This window comes from Moschus berezovskii, chromosome 8 (assembly GCF_049115385.1).
Source record: "Moschus berezovskii isolate FMDL1 chromosome 8, NW_MosBer_1.0, whole genome shotgun sequence".
Lineage (NCBI taxonomy): Eukaryota > Metazoa > Chordata > Mammalia > Artiodactyla > Moschidae > Moschus > Moschus berezovskii.
In genome coordinates, this window is record NC_142467.1 from 100,773,585 (window position 1) to 100,794,380 (window position 20,796).

Below are 20,796 nucleotides of genomic sequence, written 5' to 3' on the forward strand. Positions count from 1 at the left end.
GGGGCACAGGATGAGCTCACTATGGGTGAGGCCCCCGGTATGCACCAGCCCCGCCATCCCGAGGCCTCCTCTTTCCTACCCCACCCTGTCCCAGGCAGGGCCTGGCTCTTACACTTGTGGGGGGTGACCAGCAGGTCCAGCGTCTTCTGGGACAGATTGGGCCAGATGGCCATCATCTCCTTCCTCAACTCAGCATCCATTTGTTGTTTGTCAGCTCCGCCTGCGAGTGGGAACAGAGAGGCATCAGCTGGTCTCTGGGGAAGCTGCAAAGCCAGAGGCTCCTGCTGACCCAGGCTCTGGGGTCCTGGTCCCCAGCAGGGCCGGGGCCTTTGAAAGACTGTGTGGGAGACAGTCCAGCATCCAGAGGGATTGGCCTGGTTCCCACTTACCAGCTGCGTGGCATGGGTATTAGTCTACTGTGCTGTGCCTCAGTTTGCCATCCTTGAAATGGGGATGATGGTAATAGTGCCTGCCTCAGTGAGTTGTCTGAAGATCAAAGTAGTTGATGTGCAGCATTAGAACTATGTCTGCTGTAGGGAGCCTGGGGTAAGCCTCAGGGAATAGTCCTGATAGAGAAGGTTTGTCTCTCAACCAAATTTCCCCTCCTATGAATGCTGACCTTGGAACTAGCTGACCCCTGGCCCTTCACCCCAGCCATAGTGATTCCTTGTCCCCTCTGCCTGAGTACATGGAAGTGTAGCCCTTTCTGCCTTCCCTGGGATTGGCTGGGGCCATGAGATGAGTTCTTGCCAATGAGGTGTGAGCAGAGTGAGGTGCCACTTTGGGCATTTAATGGCCAGTGCAGAACCCTCCTGAGTTCTCATTCCCTCTGTCAAAGCAACTGGTAACACTGGGGACAGTGGTTGCCCACTCAGGCCTAGTCCCTAAGTGACTAACGAACAGAAGACCCTACTGACCCTGGAAGAAGTTCCCACATAATGCAAGTGGGAAGTGAATCTTTGTTGGTTCAAGACCTTGGGGCTGTTTGTTATGGCAGCACATTCTCATTCATCCTGACTGATACGTCAGCCTGGACCCTGTTTTGACTCTTGTTTCACAGCCCCCAACACTAGGCACAGAGGTGCTGTCCTAACATTTACCAGCAGTTATGGGCATTGATGACAGAGCTAGAGAAAGGGTCTGAGGGCTTTCTGCTGGACCAATATTAACCCTGCGGTTGCTGGATTATGGGAGGAGGTCCAGAAGATCTGGGGGAAGGGCAGGGGACGGCTATCAGCCAGTTCAGTAGTATTTCAGTGTTTAACAGCCATCCATGGGGGCCTGCTGGCTGAAAAGCTGACCCACCCAGGCAGCCCCAAGAACCCCCTTTGCCTCCACTTGCTGTCCACCTCTTGTCGCCCACCATCTGCTCTCATGGCCCTTCCTTCTCCCTCTCCATTTTCCGGACCCAGCCTGGGACTGTCTTTGGACCTCCTGTGCAGTTTCTCCTCAGCAGATGTGGGTCAAACCACAGGCATCTGCCAGGCACTCCGTGCTTTCACTCATCTTCCCTTGTGTGACTCCAGAGACAGCTGTCTTTGAGAAAAATGCTTTCAGAAGTGTCTTTCGTCAAATCAAGCACAGATCCTATTCCACAGTGAGGATTGGGAGGCAGCAGGGAGCTGAACTGCCTGGACCAGTGTAGTCGCCTCTGCCCAGGTCCACCTCCCATAGCCACCAGAGGCGCCCATGAACACCCGCATCAGTCACGTGTCTCCTGCGCGCAGAGCCCTTCAAGGCTCTCACCTCACCCAGGTTGATCTCCCCAAGTCCACAGGACCTTGAACCATCTGCCCTCATCTCTACTTTCCCCTTTGCTCGCTGTGTTCCAGCCACACCAACCTCCTCCATGCTCCGCAACCACGCCAAGGATCGTCCTGCCTCCAGGTTTTGTATTGGCTGTTTCCTCTGCCAGGACGGGCCTTCCTACAGGTATTGGTGTGGTTCCTGCTCTCATCTGCTTCAGGTCCCTGCCCAAATCTTTTATCAGAGAGGTCTTCTAGCTGCCTCCCAGCCCCCCGCTTCTATGCCTTTTTCTGTCTTTCTTTCTGTTGCTCACCGCCTCAGTTCTGGTGTCTGCGGGGTCTAAAGGTGCAGAGATCACTGGGGCCAAGCTGTGTGGGGGTGGGGCTGATGGGTGGGCCTGGACTCAGGCTGTGGGAGACCCTTCAAATAATCATCTGTTTTGTAGCTGGCCTTTCAACACCCTTGACACCAACCTATAACAGTTTTTCTTTCCTCTAGGAAAGCAGCTGGAATTCATAGCTACATCTCCCATCCACTGTAGCTAAGTGAGGTGCCTGGGGCCTCTTTGGTTCCTTTTCAGAGACATGGGAAGGGAAAGAAGAGAAGGTGACATTCCTGTGAAAAGTCATTTTTGCCCAAGAGCTTACATATCTCCTGTATTGGTTGGAGAAAAGGAAGTCATTTACTGTTATGGACAGAATTGTGTCCTCCCAGAATTCACATTGAAGTCCGAATGCCCAATGTAATGGCATTTGGAGATGGGCCCTTCAAGGCAGTGACTAAAGTTATGTGAGGTTATAAGGGTGGTCCCTAAGAGAGACAGACGGCAGGGGTGTCTAGGCACAGAGGAAAGGCCATTGAGGATACAGCAGAACACGGCCGTTCGCAAGCCGAGAGGCCTCTCAGGAGAAACCTAACCTGCCGGCACCTTGATCTTGAACGTCCAGTCTCTAGAACTGTGAGAAAGTAAATTTCTGTTGTTTATGTACTGTCTCCGGTGTTTTGTTATGGAAGCCTGAGCTGGCTAGGATACCTGTTCTTGGTGAATGGTTAGGCAGGGTAAGGGTTTCTCACGCTCTCAGCACCGTCAGCCACTTGAGGCTGGATCATTCTTGGTTGTGGGGCCACCCTGTGCGTTGCAGGATTCCAAGCATCCTTGGTCTCTACCCACCAGTTCCCAGGAGCACTCCCTGACCCTGGTCCTGACAACCAAGCCTGTCCCCAGACACTGCCAGGTGTCCCCTGCTAGGCATCTCACCTCCGGTTGAGAATCACCACCTCAGGCTCCTTCTGCTTCAGTTCACATGGGAATCTCTCATTCGGGATTGTTGTTCACGTTTAAATACAGTGAATACCCTGCCTGCGAATCTTTAAGTTGAGAACTTTCAAAGATGGAACGTGCGTTCCACCGATGTCAGGCCAGGCATGAGTTAAACTGCAGCTTCCCTCCGTGTCCTGCTGCTGCCGATCCTCCAGCTCTGCCATCTCCCACCCCCTCTCCCTCCACCAGTCTTAACTCTTCTTGCCTGTTCACTCAGTTCCAGCCCCTGCGTTCAGCTGTTATGCTACACTCTGTACTTTCCAAGGTACTGTACTGTAAGACTGAAAATGCTTTCTTTCTTGTTTGTTCTTATATATTATGTGTGGAAAGTATTATAAACCTATTACAGTACAGTACTATATAGCTGATTATGTTCATTTGGTACCTAGGCTAGCTTTTTGGACTTAGGAACATACTGGACTTATGAACGCTCTTGGAACAGAACTCATTCATATGTAGGGGACTTACTATGAAGGGAAACTCCTTAGGGGATTTCAAGGCAGCTCTCCCTTGGGGTCACGGGATCCACTCAGGGCTGAATCCCAGGTTTACTCCTCCTCCAGGTACAGAGTTGTTAATACTAGGGCCCCCAGGGCTTCCCTGGTGGCTCAGCTGGTAAAGAATCTGCCTGCAACGCAGGAGACCTGGGTTCCATCCCTCGGTTGGGAAGATCCCCTGGAGAAGCAAATGGCAACTCACTCCAGTATTCTTGTCTGGAGAATTCCATGGACTGGGGAGCTTCATAGGCTATAGTTCATGGGGTTTCAGAGTCGGACATGACTAAGTGACTGACACTTTCACTTTCAAAGACAGAAGGTACCCCTGTATTTGGGCATCAGTCCCCCAGAAACCAGCTGTGTCCCAGCATCTTCTCCTCCCCTACATCACTCCACACACCCCTGGTGAGCCTTCTCTGTTGCAGGGTCTGTCCCATGCACGTGGCAACATTCAACAGCTTCTCTTGGGACTTCCCTGGTGGTCCTGTGGTTAAGACTCCATGCTCCCAAAGCAGGGGGCTTGGGGTCAATCCCTGGTTGGGGAACTAACATCTCATATGTCACGTGGCCAATAAATAAATAAAATAAAACATTAAAAAAAAGCTTCCCTGGCATGCCAGGTACCATAAGGGCCAGCCCACTTCCAGTCTCAACAACCAAAAGCGTCTTCAGCCTTCCCTGGGGTGCACTGCTGGCACGCAGATAGGAAGAATGTCTCTTCTCTGTGTGGTATTGAAGGCAACGGGTGAAGGAGGTGGTAAAATAGGACGGGAGCTCCTGCTGCCATCTCTGTGTTAATTTGGTCTGTTAGAACTGACAACAATTTCTGTTAGTTCGTCAAAAGCTTCCACTTCTGCCATATGCTCCTTAATACGGAAAGTTGTAAAGAGTGAATAAATCATCATTTTTCAGGCTAAAAAAACCCAAAAAGCAAAACCAAAGCTGTCTTCAGACATGGCCAATGATCTCTGGAGGCAAATGCCCGGTTGAGAACCCCTGACTTAGAGTTTAAACCCCTGACAAGGATCCCCACCCCCGACCCTGCACTTTCTTTCCTTTCCACAACATTTCTGGCCTTTGACCATGTTACACAGTTTACTTATTTAGAGTGGCCTGTTTGCTTGCTGCCTGTCTCCCTGCAGCCCCATGAGGGCTGGAGGTTCATCTGTCCTTCCTGCCACGGCCCACTTGCTGAGGACAGGGCACACAGCACGTGCCCGATGGCGCTCCCTTTCAGTGAGCAGGTGGTAACACAGGCAGGTCAGATTAGTGGTGAGCAGGGCCCTGTGGGGCTCCCAGGCATGAAGGCCTTTTTCCTCCCCCTTGTCTTCTAGGAAAGACTCCAGCCTCCTTGACCTTTCCTGAATTCCAAAGGGTGGATTCCAACAGTTGCTAATCAGGGGAGTAGCAGCCAAGAAACCACCTGAGGCAAGATTAAAGGGGCTGAAGAAATTCATCAAGATTAGGAGAGGGCTCCTCTTGTAGCTAAGTTGGTAAAGAATCTGCCTGCAATGCAGGAGACCTGGGTCTGATCCGGGGTTGGGAAGATCCTCTGGAGAGGGAAATGGCAACCCACTCCAGTATTCCTGCCTGGAGAATCCCATGGACAGAGGAGCCTGCGGGCTGCAGTCCACAGGGTCGCAAGAGTCGGCATGATTTAGCATCTAGACCACCACCACCTGAGGCCCTGCGCACACTCGAATGCTGTCTGCAATCCCACCCTTTCAAAACTTCGCAAATCTGTTGCTGTTCAGTTGCTGGCCGTGTCCAACTCTGTGATTCCATGAACTGCAGCACGCTAGGCTTTCCTGTCTTTCCCTATCTCCTGGAGTTTGCTCAAACTCATGGCCATTGAGTCAGTGATGCCATCCAACCATCTTGTCCTCTGTCGTTCCCTTCTCCTCCTGCCCTCAATATTTCCCAGCATCAGAGTCTTTTCCAATGAGTTGGCTCTTCTCGTCAGGTGGCCAAAGTATTGGAGCTTCAGCATCAGTCCTTCCAATGAATATTCAGGGTTGATTTCCTTTAGGATTGACTGGTTTGCTCTCCTAACAGTTCAAGGGACTCTCAATAGTCTTTTCCAGCTCCACAATTCTAAACATCAGTTCTTTGGCACTCAGCCTTCTTTATGGTCCAACTCTCACATCCATATATGACTACTGAAAAAATCACAGCTTTGACTAGACAGACCTTTGTTGGCAAAGTGACATCTCTGCTTTTTAATACACTGTCTATGTTTATCGTAGCTTTTCTTTCAAGGAGCAAGTACCTTTTAATTTCATGGCTGCAGTTGCCAACCACAGGTAATTTATCCCAGCAATGTGATTTATGGTGGGGGTCTTGAGCCATGTGGTATCAATGTGACCTCTAGAGGGGCGAGAGGCTGAGCAACTGAGGTCAGCCAGGCTTACATGACTAATTCTCAATAAATATGCCAGACTCAAAGTTCAGGCGGGCTTGGGTGGTTGACAATACTGCATACATGCTGTCACGCATCCTTGCTGGGAGATGTAAGCACTGTGAGTGTGACTCCATTGGGAGGGAGTGGAGACCTCATGGTCTCTTGCAGACCCTGACCAGTGCCTTTTGTCTTTGCAGATTTTAATCTGTATCTTTTTGCTGTAATAAACCATGACTGTGAGTAAAACAATTCTTCTCAGTTCGGGGTTCCATCAAATCACTGAACCCAAGCCTTTTTTCTTGTTTTGAACCTTTGTTTTTGGCTATTCTGGGACCCCCAAACACAGGTTCTCCAGAGGAAAACAGCAGCTGGGACACAAAGGTATTATGTAGGGGCTTCCCAGGTGGCGCAGGTGGTAAAGAACCTGCCTGCTGATGCAGGAGACATAACAGATTCAGGTTCGATCCCCGGGTGAGGAAGATCCCCTGGAGGAGGGAATGGCAACCCGCTCCAGTATTCTTGCTTGGAGAATCCCATGGACAGAGGAGCCTGGTGGGTTACAGTCCACAGGGTTGCAAAGAGTTGGACACAACTGCAGTGACTTTGCATGCATGCATGTACCAAGAGTGGGTGCACTGTTGCACCCATTTTACAGGTGCGGGAATAGTGGCAGGCAGAATTCTAAAGCTTACCCTTCTCTCCAGCAAGATTCTGCTTATTCAATCAAATGATAGTCTAAGGACTGCTACAGAAGGACTTTGCAAATGTAATTAAAGTCCCAAGTCAGTTGACTATAAGTTTCAGAGCTGATCTAGGTGGGTCTGATCTAATCAGGTGAGCCCTCTAAAAGCAGAGCATTTTCTTGGCAGCAGAGAAGTCAGAGAGACTTGGAGCACATAAAGAATTAGATGCATCCCCAGGAGCTAAGCATAAACTTGGGCTAGAAGCCAGAAATGAAATGGGGACCTCAGTCCTACAGCCACAGGCAACTTAATTTTGCTAACACCCAAATAAGCCTTGGAGTAAATTTCCCCCCAGAGCTTCCAAAGATAAGCCCGGCCTGGCCACCTTGATTTTGGGCTTGTGAGACTGTGGATGGAGAGTATAGTTGAGTCGATCTGAACTTTGACCTACATACCTATATGCTAATAAATAGGTGTGTTTTAAGCTGTTAAATTTGTGGTCATTTGTTACGTGGCATTGCTAGCTAATACATGGGATGAGGCTCAGAGCAGGTGAGGTCTTCTGCCAGAGTTTACAGTTGGGGACAGGGCAGGTAGGTGGGCAAGGTGAGTCCACTTTTCCCCATGATTATAAGAAAGCAGCTGCCCATACTTCTGCTTCCTCACCTCCCTGGGTTGGGACCTGGACCAGTTTCAACCATGTGTGTGGGGACCTGGACCAGTTAGTTGCTCAGTCGTGTCTGACTCTTTGCAACCCCATGGACGTAGCTGGCCCACGTCCTTTGTCAATGGAATTCTCCAGGCAGGTATACTGGAGTGGTTTGCCATGCCCTTCTCCAGGGAATCTTCCTGACCCAAGGATCAAACCCAGGTCTCCTACATTGCAGGCAGGTTCAATTTCAACACCGCTGATAAGCAAACAGTCTGGGGCAGGCACAACACAGACAGGTCCCGGGTCCAGACTAGATGCATGTGCCAAGATGCCTGGCAAGTCTGAACCGCTTGCCTCTGACTTGCTGCATGAGAAAGAAATTAACATTGTGTGTCAGACAAAGGCCTGACCCCTGACCCTTCCCCTTCTCCACTTATGCTGTTCCCTGAGTCTCAGCCTCACTCCTGATTCTTTCACCTGATCTGGGGACACCTCCTGCTCTCTTTGCTTTGATCTGCATGTTTCCTGGCTCTAACAGTGTCTGTCTGCAATGTGCCCCCCCCTGCCCCCCTCCACCAGGCACTGTCTCACTGGAAGCTGCTGGTCTCCCTCCCTGAATGTCTTCCTTCCGAGTCACTTCCGGCCTTGGAGCCTCCTTCCCCTCTTCTCCTTGGGACCCTGGAAAGAACATGTGTCTGCAGTGCAGCCTTCCTTCCTGGTGACCTCTCAGGGGCTTCAGCTGTGTGGAGCCCTGACGTCTCTCTTCAGCCCCACTGAGATTTCCGGCCCTCTGCTGGACAATGGACCCAGTCCTCCACCAGCGACTCTCCCAACTTCCTTCTCTTTGGTGATCCATGTGCTTCTGTCCCTGCCCTGCTGTCTCATTAGCTGCCAAGTCACATCCAGTCTACTGTTAGGCCTCTGAAACCCACTTTGGGCAGTCTACTCCAGAGCTGCCCTGGTCAAAGTGATCGGTGGTGACCTGGCACAAAATCCATTGATCGCTCATGGTCCTCGATCTTCAGCGCTGCCCTGGTCAAAGCGATCGGTGGTGACCTGGCACAAAATCCATCGGCTTCTCTTGGCTCTCACTCTGGCTGGGTCTTGGTCCTGGGCAGTGCTTACACACTGGAGATGCGTGTAGGAGCCCGTGTTGCCCTGCTCTCCACCCACCTCCCTGGCCTCTCCTTTTCACTCCTTCTCAGCCACCTTTAATGCTGGGGTGGCCCCAGGCTCGGTCTTTGGGGGTCTCTCGGTTCACTCATCCCCTTGGAGAGCTCCTCCAGTCTCCTGGCTTAACACCTGTCAGCATTTGATGCCTCCCGACTCTACATCTCCAGCCCAGCCAGGAGGACTTGCCATCTCACTTCCTTCAGAACCCTGGAGGGCGGGGAACGCCAGAAGTGCGAGCTGGAGGGCCCCTTCCAGCCCCCATGTCCACGTGTCACTGCCAACACCAATCTTTTGCCCTCCCTTGGCCCCAGACGTGCTCCTCCCGTCTTCTCTCTCAGGCAACTGGGGCTGGGCCCGTCCTTTAGTTGCCGGGGCCCCACCCCTTGGGGCTGGCCTTTATGCTCTTTCTTTATGCTCCACATCCATCCATCAGCAGTCTGGTCATCTTGACTCCCAGGAAATATCCCGAATATAAATACTTCTTACGGCCTCCTTCCAAGCCCCTATCCTGTGACCCCTGACTTACGTCAGGGCTCCTCCTAGCCCATGGGTCCACCCTGGTGGCTCAGACGGTGAAGAATCTGCCTGCGATGCAGGAGGCCCAGGCTGGATCCCTGCGTGGGGAAGATCCCCTGGAGACGGGCGTGGCTACCGAATGCAGTATTCTTGCCTGGAGAATTCCATGGACAGAGGAGCCTGGTGGGCTACAGTCCATGTGGTGGCAAAGAGCTGGACACGACTGAGTGACTGACACTTTCACCTTCTGCTAGCTCAGGCCTTTCCACTGTGGCTAGAGGGAGCTGCGCCTGCCTCTGCTCACGAGACAGCGTGGCGCCCCCATGCGGAAAGTGCAAGTCAGTGCAACACAGCTCAGGGTGGAGCTGCAGAAGGGATCTGCACCTGCTGGTCCCTCTGCCTGCAGTGCTTTCTCCCAGGTAGCCACGTGACTCCCTCACAGCTTCCTTATGGAGGTCTCCCCACTGCTGCTGTGTCCTCCAGGCTTAGAGCGGTGTCCTGCACACGGATATTTGCTGAAGCAGGTGAATTTGCTGATCCTCTGAGCCCTAGTTCCATCCACCCTGCCCCGCCTCTCAGTTCCCGTTTCTGCCCTTACCCTTGGCAATTTTGATGTCCAGGGCCGTGCGGATCAGAGCCATGAGGGTAGAGTTGAAGTGGACGGTGTTGTCATCAGCGACGGGCAGATCCATCCGCAGGAGCCTCTGCAGAAAACCAAAGGCAAGGGCAATCATTCCCAGGGACCCCTCCGCCATCCCGTAAGCCAGACCCACCCTACCCGGGGAGCCCCAGGAAGAACTCTGAAGGCAGCGGCTAGGGTGCCTCCCACCCCTCAGGTTGCCTGTCCCAGTGTTCCATTTCCTGACTGCCCCTGGTGACCCATAGGGGGCGCACTGGGGACTCTCCTATGCTGCCCGTTCCTCACCCGCCTACTGGACCCTAGAAGTGGCATTTCCAGGGTTGGCCCGGATCCTTGCCCTGCCCCAGAGTTCTTCTGGACAGCTCCGTTCCATTCTGACCCCAAAGAAGAAGAGCACAAGCCAGATCGCAGCAGACATGCAGCAGCCAGGCAGAGGGGTCCATGGCCACAGCCGCTGGGAGGGCCGCCGGCTCCCCACCCCCACCCCCTGGCTCGGCCCAGACCAGACCAGATGGGCACAGACCGCATCATTCCTCCTAGAAGCGGCAGGCAGGCGGCTCCCCGACCACAGATGGGGCGGGCCCCTCTCCGACATGCAGTGAGGCCATGACACACAGAACGGCGGACGGGGGCGCATGCAGACGGAATCTCGAGACTCATTCATAGCTCCGTGGAAAGTGTATCTCAAGGGCATGTCCGGGTCTTGGCTTTTTGTGCGATGGCATGGGGAAGGGGTGAGAGGGAGTTCCCATGGCCCAGGGAAGAAAAAATTCCCTGTTTCCCAGGCAGGGGCTCTGTCCCCCATGCTTGGTGGCATGGGAGAAGACGCTGGGCTGGTGTGCACCAGCCCAGGATGAGGCGGAATGGAGGTGAAGGTTGATGTCCACCAGGGCAGACTCGGGGAAGCACAGAGTCGGAGGTGGGGATAGGAATGGCAAACTCAGAGCAGAAGACAGAAGGGGGGCTGGGGCGGGGCGGTGAGGGAGGCGGTAGACAGAGAAGCACAGCCTGGGCCGCTGCGCACGGCTGTGCAGGCTGTGCCCTGCACAAAGGGCTCCCCATCTCAGAAACCACGGATTGGTGTTTAACTGACACCTTCCCAGCTGACCCTGGAAAAGTATCATGTTGGCCCCACATGGGTGGATTCCAACATTTTCCCCACAGACAGAATGTTCTGTGGAAAGGATGCTTGTTTCAAATTGGCACAAAGGCGCTTATGAACCCGTGGTGGCCCTGCACAGAGACCAAGAAGGAAAGGGCACTGTCCCTCTCTCTTGCACATGCTCACACACACCGACGCTCAGCCAAGCAGAGATCAAGAGATGGACCAAAGGACATGTAGAAAAGGGACGGGTGCAGGGAGGGGCTGGTGGGGGCTCCTCATGGCCTCGCCGGGGCAGGAGGGGTGCACAGTGGGAGGAGGAGGAGTAAGGATGTGGGGAGGTGGTCACATGACACAGGAGGAAGGGAGGTGCGCAGAAGGGGAGGGAGGATCCTCAGACACAGAGGGGGCCAAGGTGGGATGGGAGAGTGGGATGATGGGACCATACTTTGTGGAGGGGCTGACTGTCAAAGTCACCCCCTGAACTTCATGTGGATGAGTTGTGGGGAACAGAGCATCTGTCCTTGGGTGCCAAGGGAGATTCCGGGACAGGGGTCTAGAGGGGTGGCCCGGCCCAGCCGCCTGGCGGCTCCTTCAGCCAGCATGCACCACCCCCCAGGTCGGCCATGGTGCCTGCCCGCCCCAGGCCCCCGCCAAGGCAGCGTGCATGGCCTGCATCAGGGTGCCACGGTCCAGGGGTCCAGCTGCGGCCCGCCTGCCCACTCTGGAACAATGGAGAGGCATGTTGGGGTGTCTTGGGGGGAGACGGGTGGCTTAGGGACAGAAGACTGGGGAAGCAACTCCAGCGGGCAAGGAATAGGGGAGAGGCTCTGGGTGCTCCCCGGAAGGTCTCAGATCCCCCAAGGCCCTAGGTCAGAGATCAGCTTCAGGTGTGAGCAGGGGACCATGAGACCTGGGGGCTTGAGATATAAAAGATGGGGTCCAAGCCCCTCTCTGCAAGGGGCCTGCCCAGGTCTGGGCAATGGGGGCCACCCTGGGCTCAGTGGCAATCCCACCTCTCAAAGTGTTTGTGTCCAATTTGGTTCCTGGGGGACCAGGTGCGAGGGGACTTGGGGACTCCCCTCCCCCTCCCCACCCCGGCGTGTTGGCCATAAGAGAGTCTCAAAACACCAAGACACACTGATCAGAAAGGACGGACACAGTAAATTGCTTAGAATCAAGGGATGGTCATGATCCATTTACTTGAGGAGGAAAGGGAAAAAAAAGAAAAAAGAAAAAGAAAAAAAGAAGAGTAACGCTGGAAAAAGAGACTCGGCTGGCTGTTCCTGGTCAGCACTGAAAAATCCCCAGTGCCTGGACATCGGTGGTTGGCAAGGGTTAAACTACCTTGTAAGCCACTCTGGCCGGACACTTCTTCCCCAGACCCAGGGGCGGAGACATGTGTCTCAGCATCTGATACATGTCCGGGTAAGGCATGCGGCCCCTGGCAGCACCGAAAACAAAAAACGGAGGTGGGAACGGAGAACCAAAAGAAGGGCGGGTGGAGGGAGGGGAAGAAAAGGAAGGGGAAAAACCAAAAGAAAAAAAAATCACACGAGCCGAAAAAATAGAGAGAGAAAGATGCAGAGAACGATAAAAGAGGTGTTTCAAATAAATAAAAAAGAGGAGAAAAAAATGGGAGAGGTAGTTAAAAAATATTATTTCACTGCTTATGAGCAGGGAGAGAGAGAAAAGAGAAAAGTCAGATTCATTTTTGACTCTGAACTCTAGTTCTGGTGGAATGCGGACAGCATGGGGGGCAGTGCTTCTCACTCAGAAGGGTCTGGAGCAATTTTTTGCTTTGGTGTCATTTAAAAAAATGGGTCAAGTTCTCTGGTTTGGCTGAGGCTGGTCTCTGAGGGGGCCTAGATGGGGAAGGGGGGCCACGACAGTGGGAGAAGGACTGGGGGCTTCGGGAGGCGAAGGGTGGAGAGGGAGAGAGTGGAGGAGATGGTGGTGGTGGGGGGTCAATGCAAAGTTACGGTCCCCTCGGATGTGTCTGATTTTGGGGTGCCGTTGAGACCCCGGGATGGGCAGCTTCAGCTAAGAGCAAGCAGAAATGGCTGAAGGGAACGGAGAGATAAACGTTCCATGCTTCATCAAGTCTATGTGACTGCATTCTGTTGGCTAAGAGAGTTTTCTAGTTTAATGCAAAAGAGAGAGATGGCTCTGTTTTTTAGATTATATATATATATGAAATATATATATTGAAGAACCCCAAGCCACACTCATTCCATGGATGCTAGCAGGTTTTAGTGGAAATCAAACCTTGCAAGCAACCCTATGAGGACATTTCTTGCCTAAGCCGAGAGGGGGAGATATTACGCGCAATAAACTGTACATATCCTTATAATGAATCCGACCGCTGAAAGGAGAAGAGAGGGGATTAGTGGAGGCATGGGGTCAAGCTGCATCACATGGGCTCCCCGTGCTCATAAGTGAGGTCATGATGCCAGGGCCTGAGAACCCCCTGGCTTGAAGGAGTAAGGGAGACATAGGATGCGTAAAGGTCCCTGAGATGTTCCCAGACACTTGCAGACCCTGGGGGTGCAGGGTGGGCAGAGGTTTTGTGTGGAGTGGGCTGGGAACTCTGGGCTGGGAGAACCTCCCCCAGGGCTTTCTGTATCTCCCTCTTCCACAATCTACATGGCTACACTGGGGGCTGGGGGGTTCGTGGCATAGAGGACAGGGGGACAGCATCCAACTGCTGTGACCTAAAATCAAAAGAGGAAGAGTTAGGAACCAGCTGAAAGTCAAGCCCCAGCCCCGTGGCTCACCCCAGCTTCTTGGTCTCATGGAGGACTTGTCTGGGGCTGTAGGAATGGCAAGGATTGATCCCTCCCTGCCTTCCTCATGAGGCTTCCCCTCCAGTGCTCAGGCTGCTGAGGGCCTCTATTTAATGCTTTCTTAGCCCCCAAGCTCAGCCTGAACTAGAATCTTCAGTCTGTGGTTGCTGGGCTCTGAGCATCAGCATGGCCCATCTGAGTGTCCAGCAAGGGCTTGGTGCTGAGAAGGTACTCAATACACTTGAGCAGGGTGGAGATCACTCTTGGAAGCCATCACCTGCCAGCTAGGAGGGGGCACCCCCCTGCTCATGGAGATGGGAGAGCTTACTCCCTTCATGATCATGAACATACAAGGACCACCAAGGCTCTCTGTCCTCTCTCCTGGCCTTGTGTGACCTCATGTTCCAGGGTCCTGGAATCCCAAGGGGAGCTAGGTTCTGCCACTCTGATCTTGTAGCTAATTCTGTCTCTCAAGGGAACTAAACCAGCCCTTCTCCTCGTACTCCCAGAAGAACTGAGGCTGAGAGGCCTCTGGCTTCCTCCCTGGGGCCTGGCTAACTTGTTCTCACCATCTGGAGGCCTCAAAGGAGATGAACTCATGGTGGAGTCTCTCCCTCATTTCCCAGAAAGCCTCGGGTATGGGCAGTGGTGGTACCCAAATCACTTAACCCAGGATGTGCAAGGGTTCTGATTCTCATCTCTTTTCTTTTGACTGATCCTACTGAAATCCCTGCTAGCTTCCCCAGGAGACAACAGCCTAAGGCCTGGAGCCTGACCTAGACTATGCTCCAGTGCCAGAGAAAGATGGGTGACATGGTTGGAGGATTCGGGGTGACTGCTTACCACGCTGCAGGGTCATACTCGGCCCAGACACGCACGTACTCATCCAGGTGGTGGGGACCCAGGATGGAGGAATCTCGGGTGAGGTACTCAAAGTTGTCCATGATGACAGCAACAAAAAGATTCAGCATCTGTGGGGACCCCAGGGGCCAAGACGGGGTCGGGGAGAGCGAGACACATCCAAACACATATACACAGAGGCCCAGAGGGAGAGAGGGAGGGAGATAAAAATGGGAAAAGGAAGTCAGAGAAAGAGATGGGGGGAGACAGAGGAAAGACACATGCTCACAGAAGGAGCCCAGAAACAGAGATATGGAGAAATGGAGATGGGGGAGAGAGACAGAGACAGAGGCCAAGGTTGATACAGTTGGAGAGAGGTGGAGAGGTTATGTGACACAGGAGCCAACACCAAGGGGACCACCGTGACCCCAAATCCCCCCACAGCTGACCCCCAGCGAGACCAAAATGAACACTCCATGGACCAGAAGCTTATCATGTTTCCATCCCCAGCATAAAGTAATTGCTCAGCAAATATTCGTCGGATGGCTGTCTGGCTGGATCTTCCTGCCTTCGCCTACATCTTGTGGCAGTCTGTCACATGCTCTTCTAGCCTTGAGTACACGGGGAGCTCGCATCAGTCTTGCCTCCAGCCTTTTGTAAGTGTTGCTCCCTCAGTGGACATCATTTTTCTCCTTTTGAGTAATAACATCTGCAGAGCCCTCCCCCACCTTTATACTTATATACTGTTGTTGGCTGTGGCTGGCTTCATAGGCGGTGGTCACATGACCCAGGCTTGTGATTGGTTAGGGAGGGGCACGTGACCCAGAGTAGCGAATGAGCGACTTCCTTGGGATTTTTGCCGGCACTCTGGCAGCCATCTTCCCCACAGGGAGAAAGTCTGAGAACAAAGCCAGTGTGCGGGAAAACAGCAAAGAGGGCAGAGTCTGCTGTTCCCCGGACCCAGCCGCATCTGGACTTTTCAGAGGTGTAAGTTAGTGAACTGTGTATTTCACTTTTGTCAGTTTCAGTTGAATTTCTGTTACTTGCAGCCAAAGTTTTGTGTGTTTTTTTTTTTTTTTTGATGTGGACCATTTTAAAGTCTTTAGTGAATTTGTTACAATATTGCTTCTGTTTTATGTTTTGGATTTTTGGCTGCAAGGCATGAAGGATTGTAGCTCCCTGACCAGGGATTGAACCTGCAACCCCTGCATTACAGAGGTGAAGTCTTAACCACTGGACTACCAGGGAAGTCCCTATATGCAACCAATGTGGTCAATATGTGGTCTAAATCCTGCTCACTGTCCCTGAGTGGCCCTCAGGGGGAGAAATCTTCCTGCTCTCACTCTGTCTTCCCTATCAAACCACATATCAGATTATACTGCTACTGTCTGCTGACTTGTTTGCCCAGCACCCCTGCAAACTGAGAGAACCATGTCCTCTCCTTACACCCCCAGCACCTAGCATAAGGCCTGGCGCATAGTAGGTATTAAGCAAATGTGCAGATGTAAACATAGTAGGTGCTTACTAAATAAACTGTATTTCTAGGTGTCCCTAACATCAGTTCATCATTTCATGATACTGATTGAGCACCTACTGTGTGCCAGTCCCTGTCCTAGGTGCTGGGGATGAAGCAGTGAACAAAACAAAAACTCGTGCCTCTTAGGGGCTGATGGTCAAGTGTAGTAGATGTCTTCTAGGGTGCCTGCCCTTCCCAGATGGGCTGTAGTATGAATGTGTCTCCAAATGAACCCACAGCTACTAAGACAATGGTGGCTATTTGACCAGGAGCTAGGATGGCCCATTCAGCCTCTCTTTTGGGAATTAGATGCAGTAAAGTAATGCTCAAAATTCTCCAAGCCAGGCTTCAGCAATATGTGAACCACGAACTTCCAGATGTTCAAGCTGGTTTTAGAAAAGGCAGAGGAACCAGAGATCAAATCGCCAAAATCTGCTGGATCATCGAAAAGCAAGAGAGTTCCAGAAAAACATCTATTTCTGCTTTATTGACTATGCCAAAACCTTTGACTGTGTGGATCACAATAAACTGTGGAAAATTCTGAAAGAGATGGGAATACCAGACCACCTGACCTGCCTCTTGAGAAACCTATATGCAGGTCAGGAAGCAACAGTTAGAACTGGACATGGAACAATGGACTGGCTCCAAATTGGGAAAGGAGTACATCAAGGCTGTATATTGTCACCCTGCTTATTTAACTTCTATGCAGAGTACATCATGAGGAACGTTGGGCTGGAAGAAGCACAAGCTGGAATCAAGACTCTGGGAGAAATATCAATAACCTCAGATATGCAGATGACACAACCCTTATGGCAGAAAGTAAAGAGGAACTAAAAAGCCTCTTGATGAAAGTGAAAGAGGAGAGTGAAAAAGTTGGCTTAAAGCTCAACATTCAGAAAACTAAGATCATAGCATCTGGTCCCATCACTTCAGGGGAAATAGATGGGGAAACAGTGGGAACAATGTCAGCCTTTTTTTTTGGGGCTCCAAAATCACTGCAGATGCTGATTGCAGCCATGAAATTAAAAGACACTTACTTCTTGGAAGGAAAGTTATGACCAACATAGATAGCATATTAAAAAGCAGAGACATTACTTTGCCAACAAAGGTCCATCTAGTCAAGGCTATGGTTTTTCCAGTGGTCATGTATGGATGTGAGAGTTGGACTGTGAGGAAAGCTGATCGCCAAAGAATTGATGCTTTTGAACTGTGGTGTTGGAGAAGACTCTTGAAAGGCCCTTGGACTGCAAGGAGATCCAACCAGTCCATCCTAAAGGAGATCAGTCCTGGGTGTTCATTGGAAGGACTGATGCTGAAGCTGAAACTCCAATACTTTGGCCACCTCATGCGAAGGGTTGACTCACTGGAAAAGACCCTGATGCTGGGAGGGATTGGGGGCAGGAGGAGGAGGGGACGACAGAGGATGAGATGGCTGGATGGCATGACTGACTCGATGGACATGAGTTTGGGTAAACTCTGGGAGTTGGTGATGGACAGGGAGGCCTGGCGCGCTGTGATTCATGGGGTTGCAAAGAGTCGGACACGACTGAGCCATTGAACTGAACTGAATGGGCCCTGGAGGCTCAGCGGTAAAGAAACCGCCTGCCAATGCTGAGACGTGGGTTTGATTCCTGGGTCGGGAAGATCCCCTGGAGAAGGAAATGGCAAACCATTCCAGTATTCTTGTCTGGGAAATCCCACGGACAGAGGAGCCTGGTGGGCTACAGTCCATGGTGTTGCAAAACAGCTGGACACAACTTGGCAACCAAACAACAACAACAACAACAGTGGCCTGTCTAGGTCAATGGCTGTTGACACTCTACTCAGGGTGGGTGGGGGATGCTTTGAGACTTAGGCTGCAAGTATCTCAATGTGGGGCTGCTGGTCTGAAGAGAGTGGATGTGTTGCGCTTTCGCTGAGAGATACTGGTGCTTGGGCTGAGGTCTGAAAACAATAGCTCCCATACTCCTTGGGCAGCTTACATCCTGCCAGCAGGAGCCACGGGTGGGAGGGAGGCCAACCTGGGGAGGAGAGACTAGGAGGAGAGGAGACTCCTTCTGCTTCTCACGTGGCTCTGTGTTGTGGACTGAACTGTGTCCCCGTGAGATACATTAAAATCCTGGCCCCCCGTTCCTGCAAATGTGACTTTATTTGGAAAAAATGGTCTTTGTACTCTCATCGTCAGTTTAAGATGAAATCACACTGGATCAAGGTGGGCTAAAGTCCATATGACTGCTGTCCTCATAAGAGGGAAATCTGGACACAGACACACATGAAGAAGACCATGTGAGGACAAGGCAGTGACTGGAATGATGCTTCCACAAGTCAAGAAACAGCTGTGGCCATCAGAAGCCGCAAGAGGCCAGGAAGGATCGTCTCCTAACTGCTCTGGAGGGATCATGGCCCTGCCATCACCACGGTCAGACTTTTAGCCTCTAGAGCTGTGGCAGGATAAATTTTTGTGGTTTTCAGCCATCAAGTTTGTGGTTCTTTGTGACAGCAGCCAGAGAACACTGTCTTCAGTTGTCCCAGGGCAGCATACAGCTAGGGTGCCAGCACTTCTTCAAGGGTACCAGGGCAGGGGTGCCAGGGGTGGCTGAGTTGGCTGTCAACACCCTCTTTTCCTTTTAATACCCTAGCCCTGGCCTTCCTGCTGTGGTTAATCCCTGATGACTTCAGTGTTGTCTCTTTGCCCTTTCAACCCTGTGTAGCCAGTCCCTATATTAAATCCCCTCTGTCTGAAATACCTAGATAGTTTCAGTCCTTCTGACTGTGCTAAAACCATTCCAGGAAGAGTGGAAAACAAAAAAGATTTGCTGAGATGGGACCCCAGAAAGAGTGAGAGAGAAAGAGAGAACAGGATGGAGGTTACTGATATGTACATTTTCATTCCTGGTTCCTTTTTGCAGTCTTACAGTGAGTTATATTCTCAGGTCTGAGGAGATTCCTCCTTTTAACAAATTAATCTTTTACTAGTGAAAACCTTTCAATTTTTTTGCAAAGCCCCACAGCCTCCAGACAATGTTCACGTGGCTGACTTTTTCCTGACTCCTGATCATACAGAGGAGGGCACACACCTTTCAGAGGGCAGGTGGGAGTCTCCCACAGCTCAGCTAGATGGGACCTGGGACAAGCTCTGAGCTCCGGTAGTTTTTCTCTCAATATACACAGCAGGTCTCAAAAGGGGGAGATTCTGCTCCCTCCTTCAGGGGATGCTTGATAATGTCTGGAGACATCTTCGGTTGTAACAACTGGGAGAGGGGTGGGGCATGTGCTGCTGTCACCTAGTGGATCAAGGCCAGGGATGCTAGCATGCACAGAACAACTTTCACCAGAGAATGATCCAGCCCCCAATGTCACAAGTGTCATGGGTGAGAAACCCTGGTGAACCTAATCGTGGACTGGTCCAGAGAAGTCTTGGGGGTAAAAAGTGTGTGACAGCCACATTCCAGAGAATTCACACCCCTGAGGTCTAGGAAGCTTTCCTACACATGTCCACGGACTCACCAGAAATGAGCAGAGGAAGATGAAGGAAACGAAGTAAAAATAAGCAAATTCATTGCCGCATTCGTGAGTCAGGATGCCAGAGTTCTTATCACAGGGTTTCCCGCTGAGGCAGGAAAGCATGATGTTGTGCCAAGCCTCCCCAGTGGCACTCCTGAGGGGAGACAGGGGCATCAGTGATCTGGGTATGCAGCCCTGGACAACCAACACCTACTCCCAGGGAGGCAGAGCGCTAAGGTTAAACACTTCAGGTCTGGAGCTGGACTGAGGTGGGTTTCAGTCCCAGGTAAATCACTTTCTTTCCTCTTTGAGCCTAGAGGGGGTAGAATTCTCATCCTTGGCTGTGCATTAAAGCCCAAGGAGAATGTTTTTTTAAAAATGCTGATGCCAATGCCCCCACTCCCACAGACTTGGCATTAACGTGAGCTGGCTTGGAGATACAGGTATGTTTTAAAAACTTCCCTCTCTCTAGGTGACTGTCATTTCGTATTTCTTTCTCCCTAGGTTACTCTGCTCCAGGTGCATTGGGTTCCTTGTCCTCCAACATGACAGCTGTGCTCCTGCCTCAGGACCTTTGCACGCATCATACCCTCCACCTGAACTGCCCTTCCCTGGATATCCACATGGCTCCCTTCCTCAACTATTTTGCTCAAATATCATCTCCCTCAAGGGAGGCAAGACCTATTATCCCTCCATGTCTTTCTTTTGGTTGTTATTAAATGAGGAAATAATTGTGACAAAATATACATAAATATTATAATTTTTAACATTTAAGTGTATAATTCAATGGTAATAAGCACATTTAACTGAACATGGAAGAATTAATGCTTTTGAACTGTGTGGTGTTGGAGAAGACTCTTGAGAGTCCCTTGGAAAGGAGATCAAACCAGTCCATCCTAAAGGAAATCAGTCCTGAATATTTAGTGGAAGGATTGATGCTGAATCTGAAGCTCCAATACTATGGCCACCTGATGTGAAGAACTGACTCATTGGAAAAGACCCTGATGCTGGGAAAGACTGAAGGCAGGAGGAGAAGGGGACAACAGAGGATGAGATGGTTGGATGGCATCACCCACTCGATGAACATGAGTTTGAGCAAGCTCTGGGAGTTGGTGATGGACAGGGAAGCCCGGCATGCTGCAGTCCATGGGGTTGCAAAGAGTCAGACACGACTGAGTGACTGAATGAACTGAAGCACATTTAGAATGCTGTGCAACCATTAGCACTATCCATCTCCAGAACCATTTCATCATCCCAAACTGAAAACTTGAATCCCATTAAACACTAACTACACTGCTTCTCTTCCCCAGCCCCTGACGATATTGATATTGAATAGTTTGTTCCCTAAGAATTTGCCCATTTTGGGTACCTCATATAAGTGCAATCATACATTACTTGTTCTTTCATGCCTCCATTTCC

General features: G+C 51.5%; 1 protein-coding gene across 1 annotated transcript in view; it reads right to left on the reverse strand.

Moving 5' to 3' along the window:
• Positions 1–20,796, reverse strand: part of CACNA1A (calcium voltage-gated channel subunit alpha1 A) — a 203,883-nt gene that overhangs the window by 7,378 nt on the left and 175,709 nt on the right. Inside the window, exons 34-38 of the mRNA XM_088839319.1 lie at positions 19,381–19,531; positions 14,361–14,488; positions 13,000–13,096; positions 9,588–9,693; positions 113–220 (exon numbers count right to left, since the gene is read on the reverse strand). Coding sequence (XP_088695445.1) covers positions 113–220; positions 9,588–9,693; positions 13,000–13,096; positions 14,361–14,488; positions 19,381–19,531 — 590 coding nt within the window. The remainder of the gene's footprint in view (positions 1–112; positions 221–9,587; positions 9,694–12,999; positions 13,097–14,360; positions 14,489–19,380; positions 19,532–20,796) is intronic.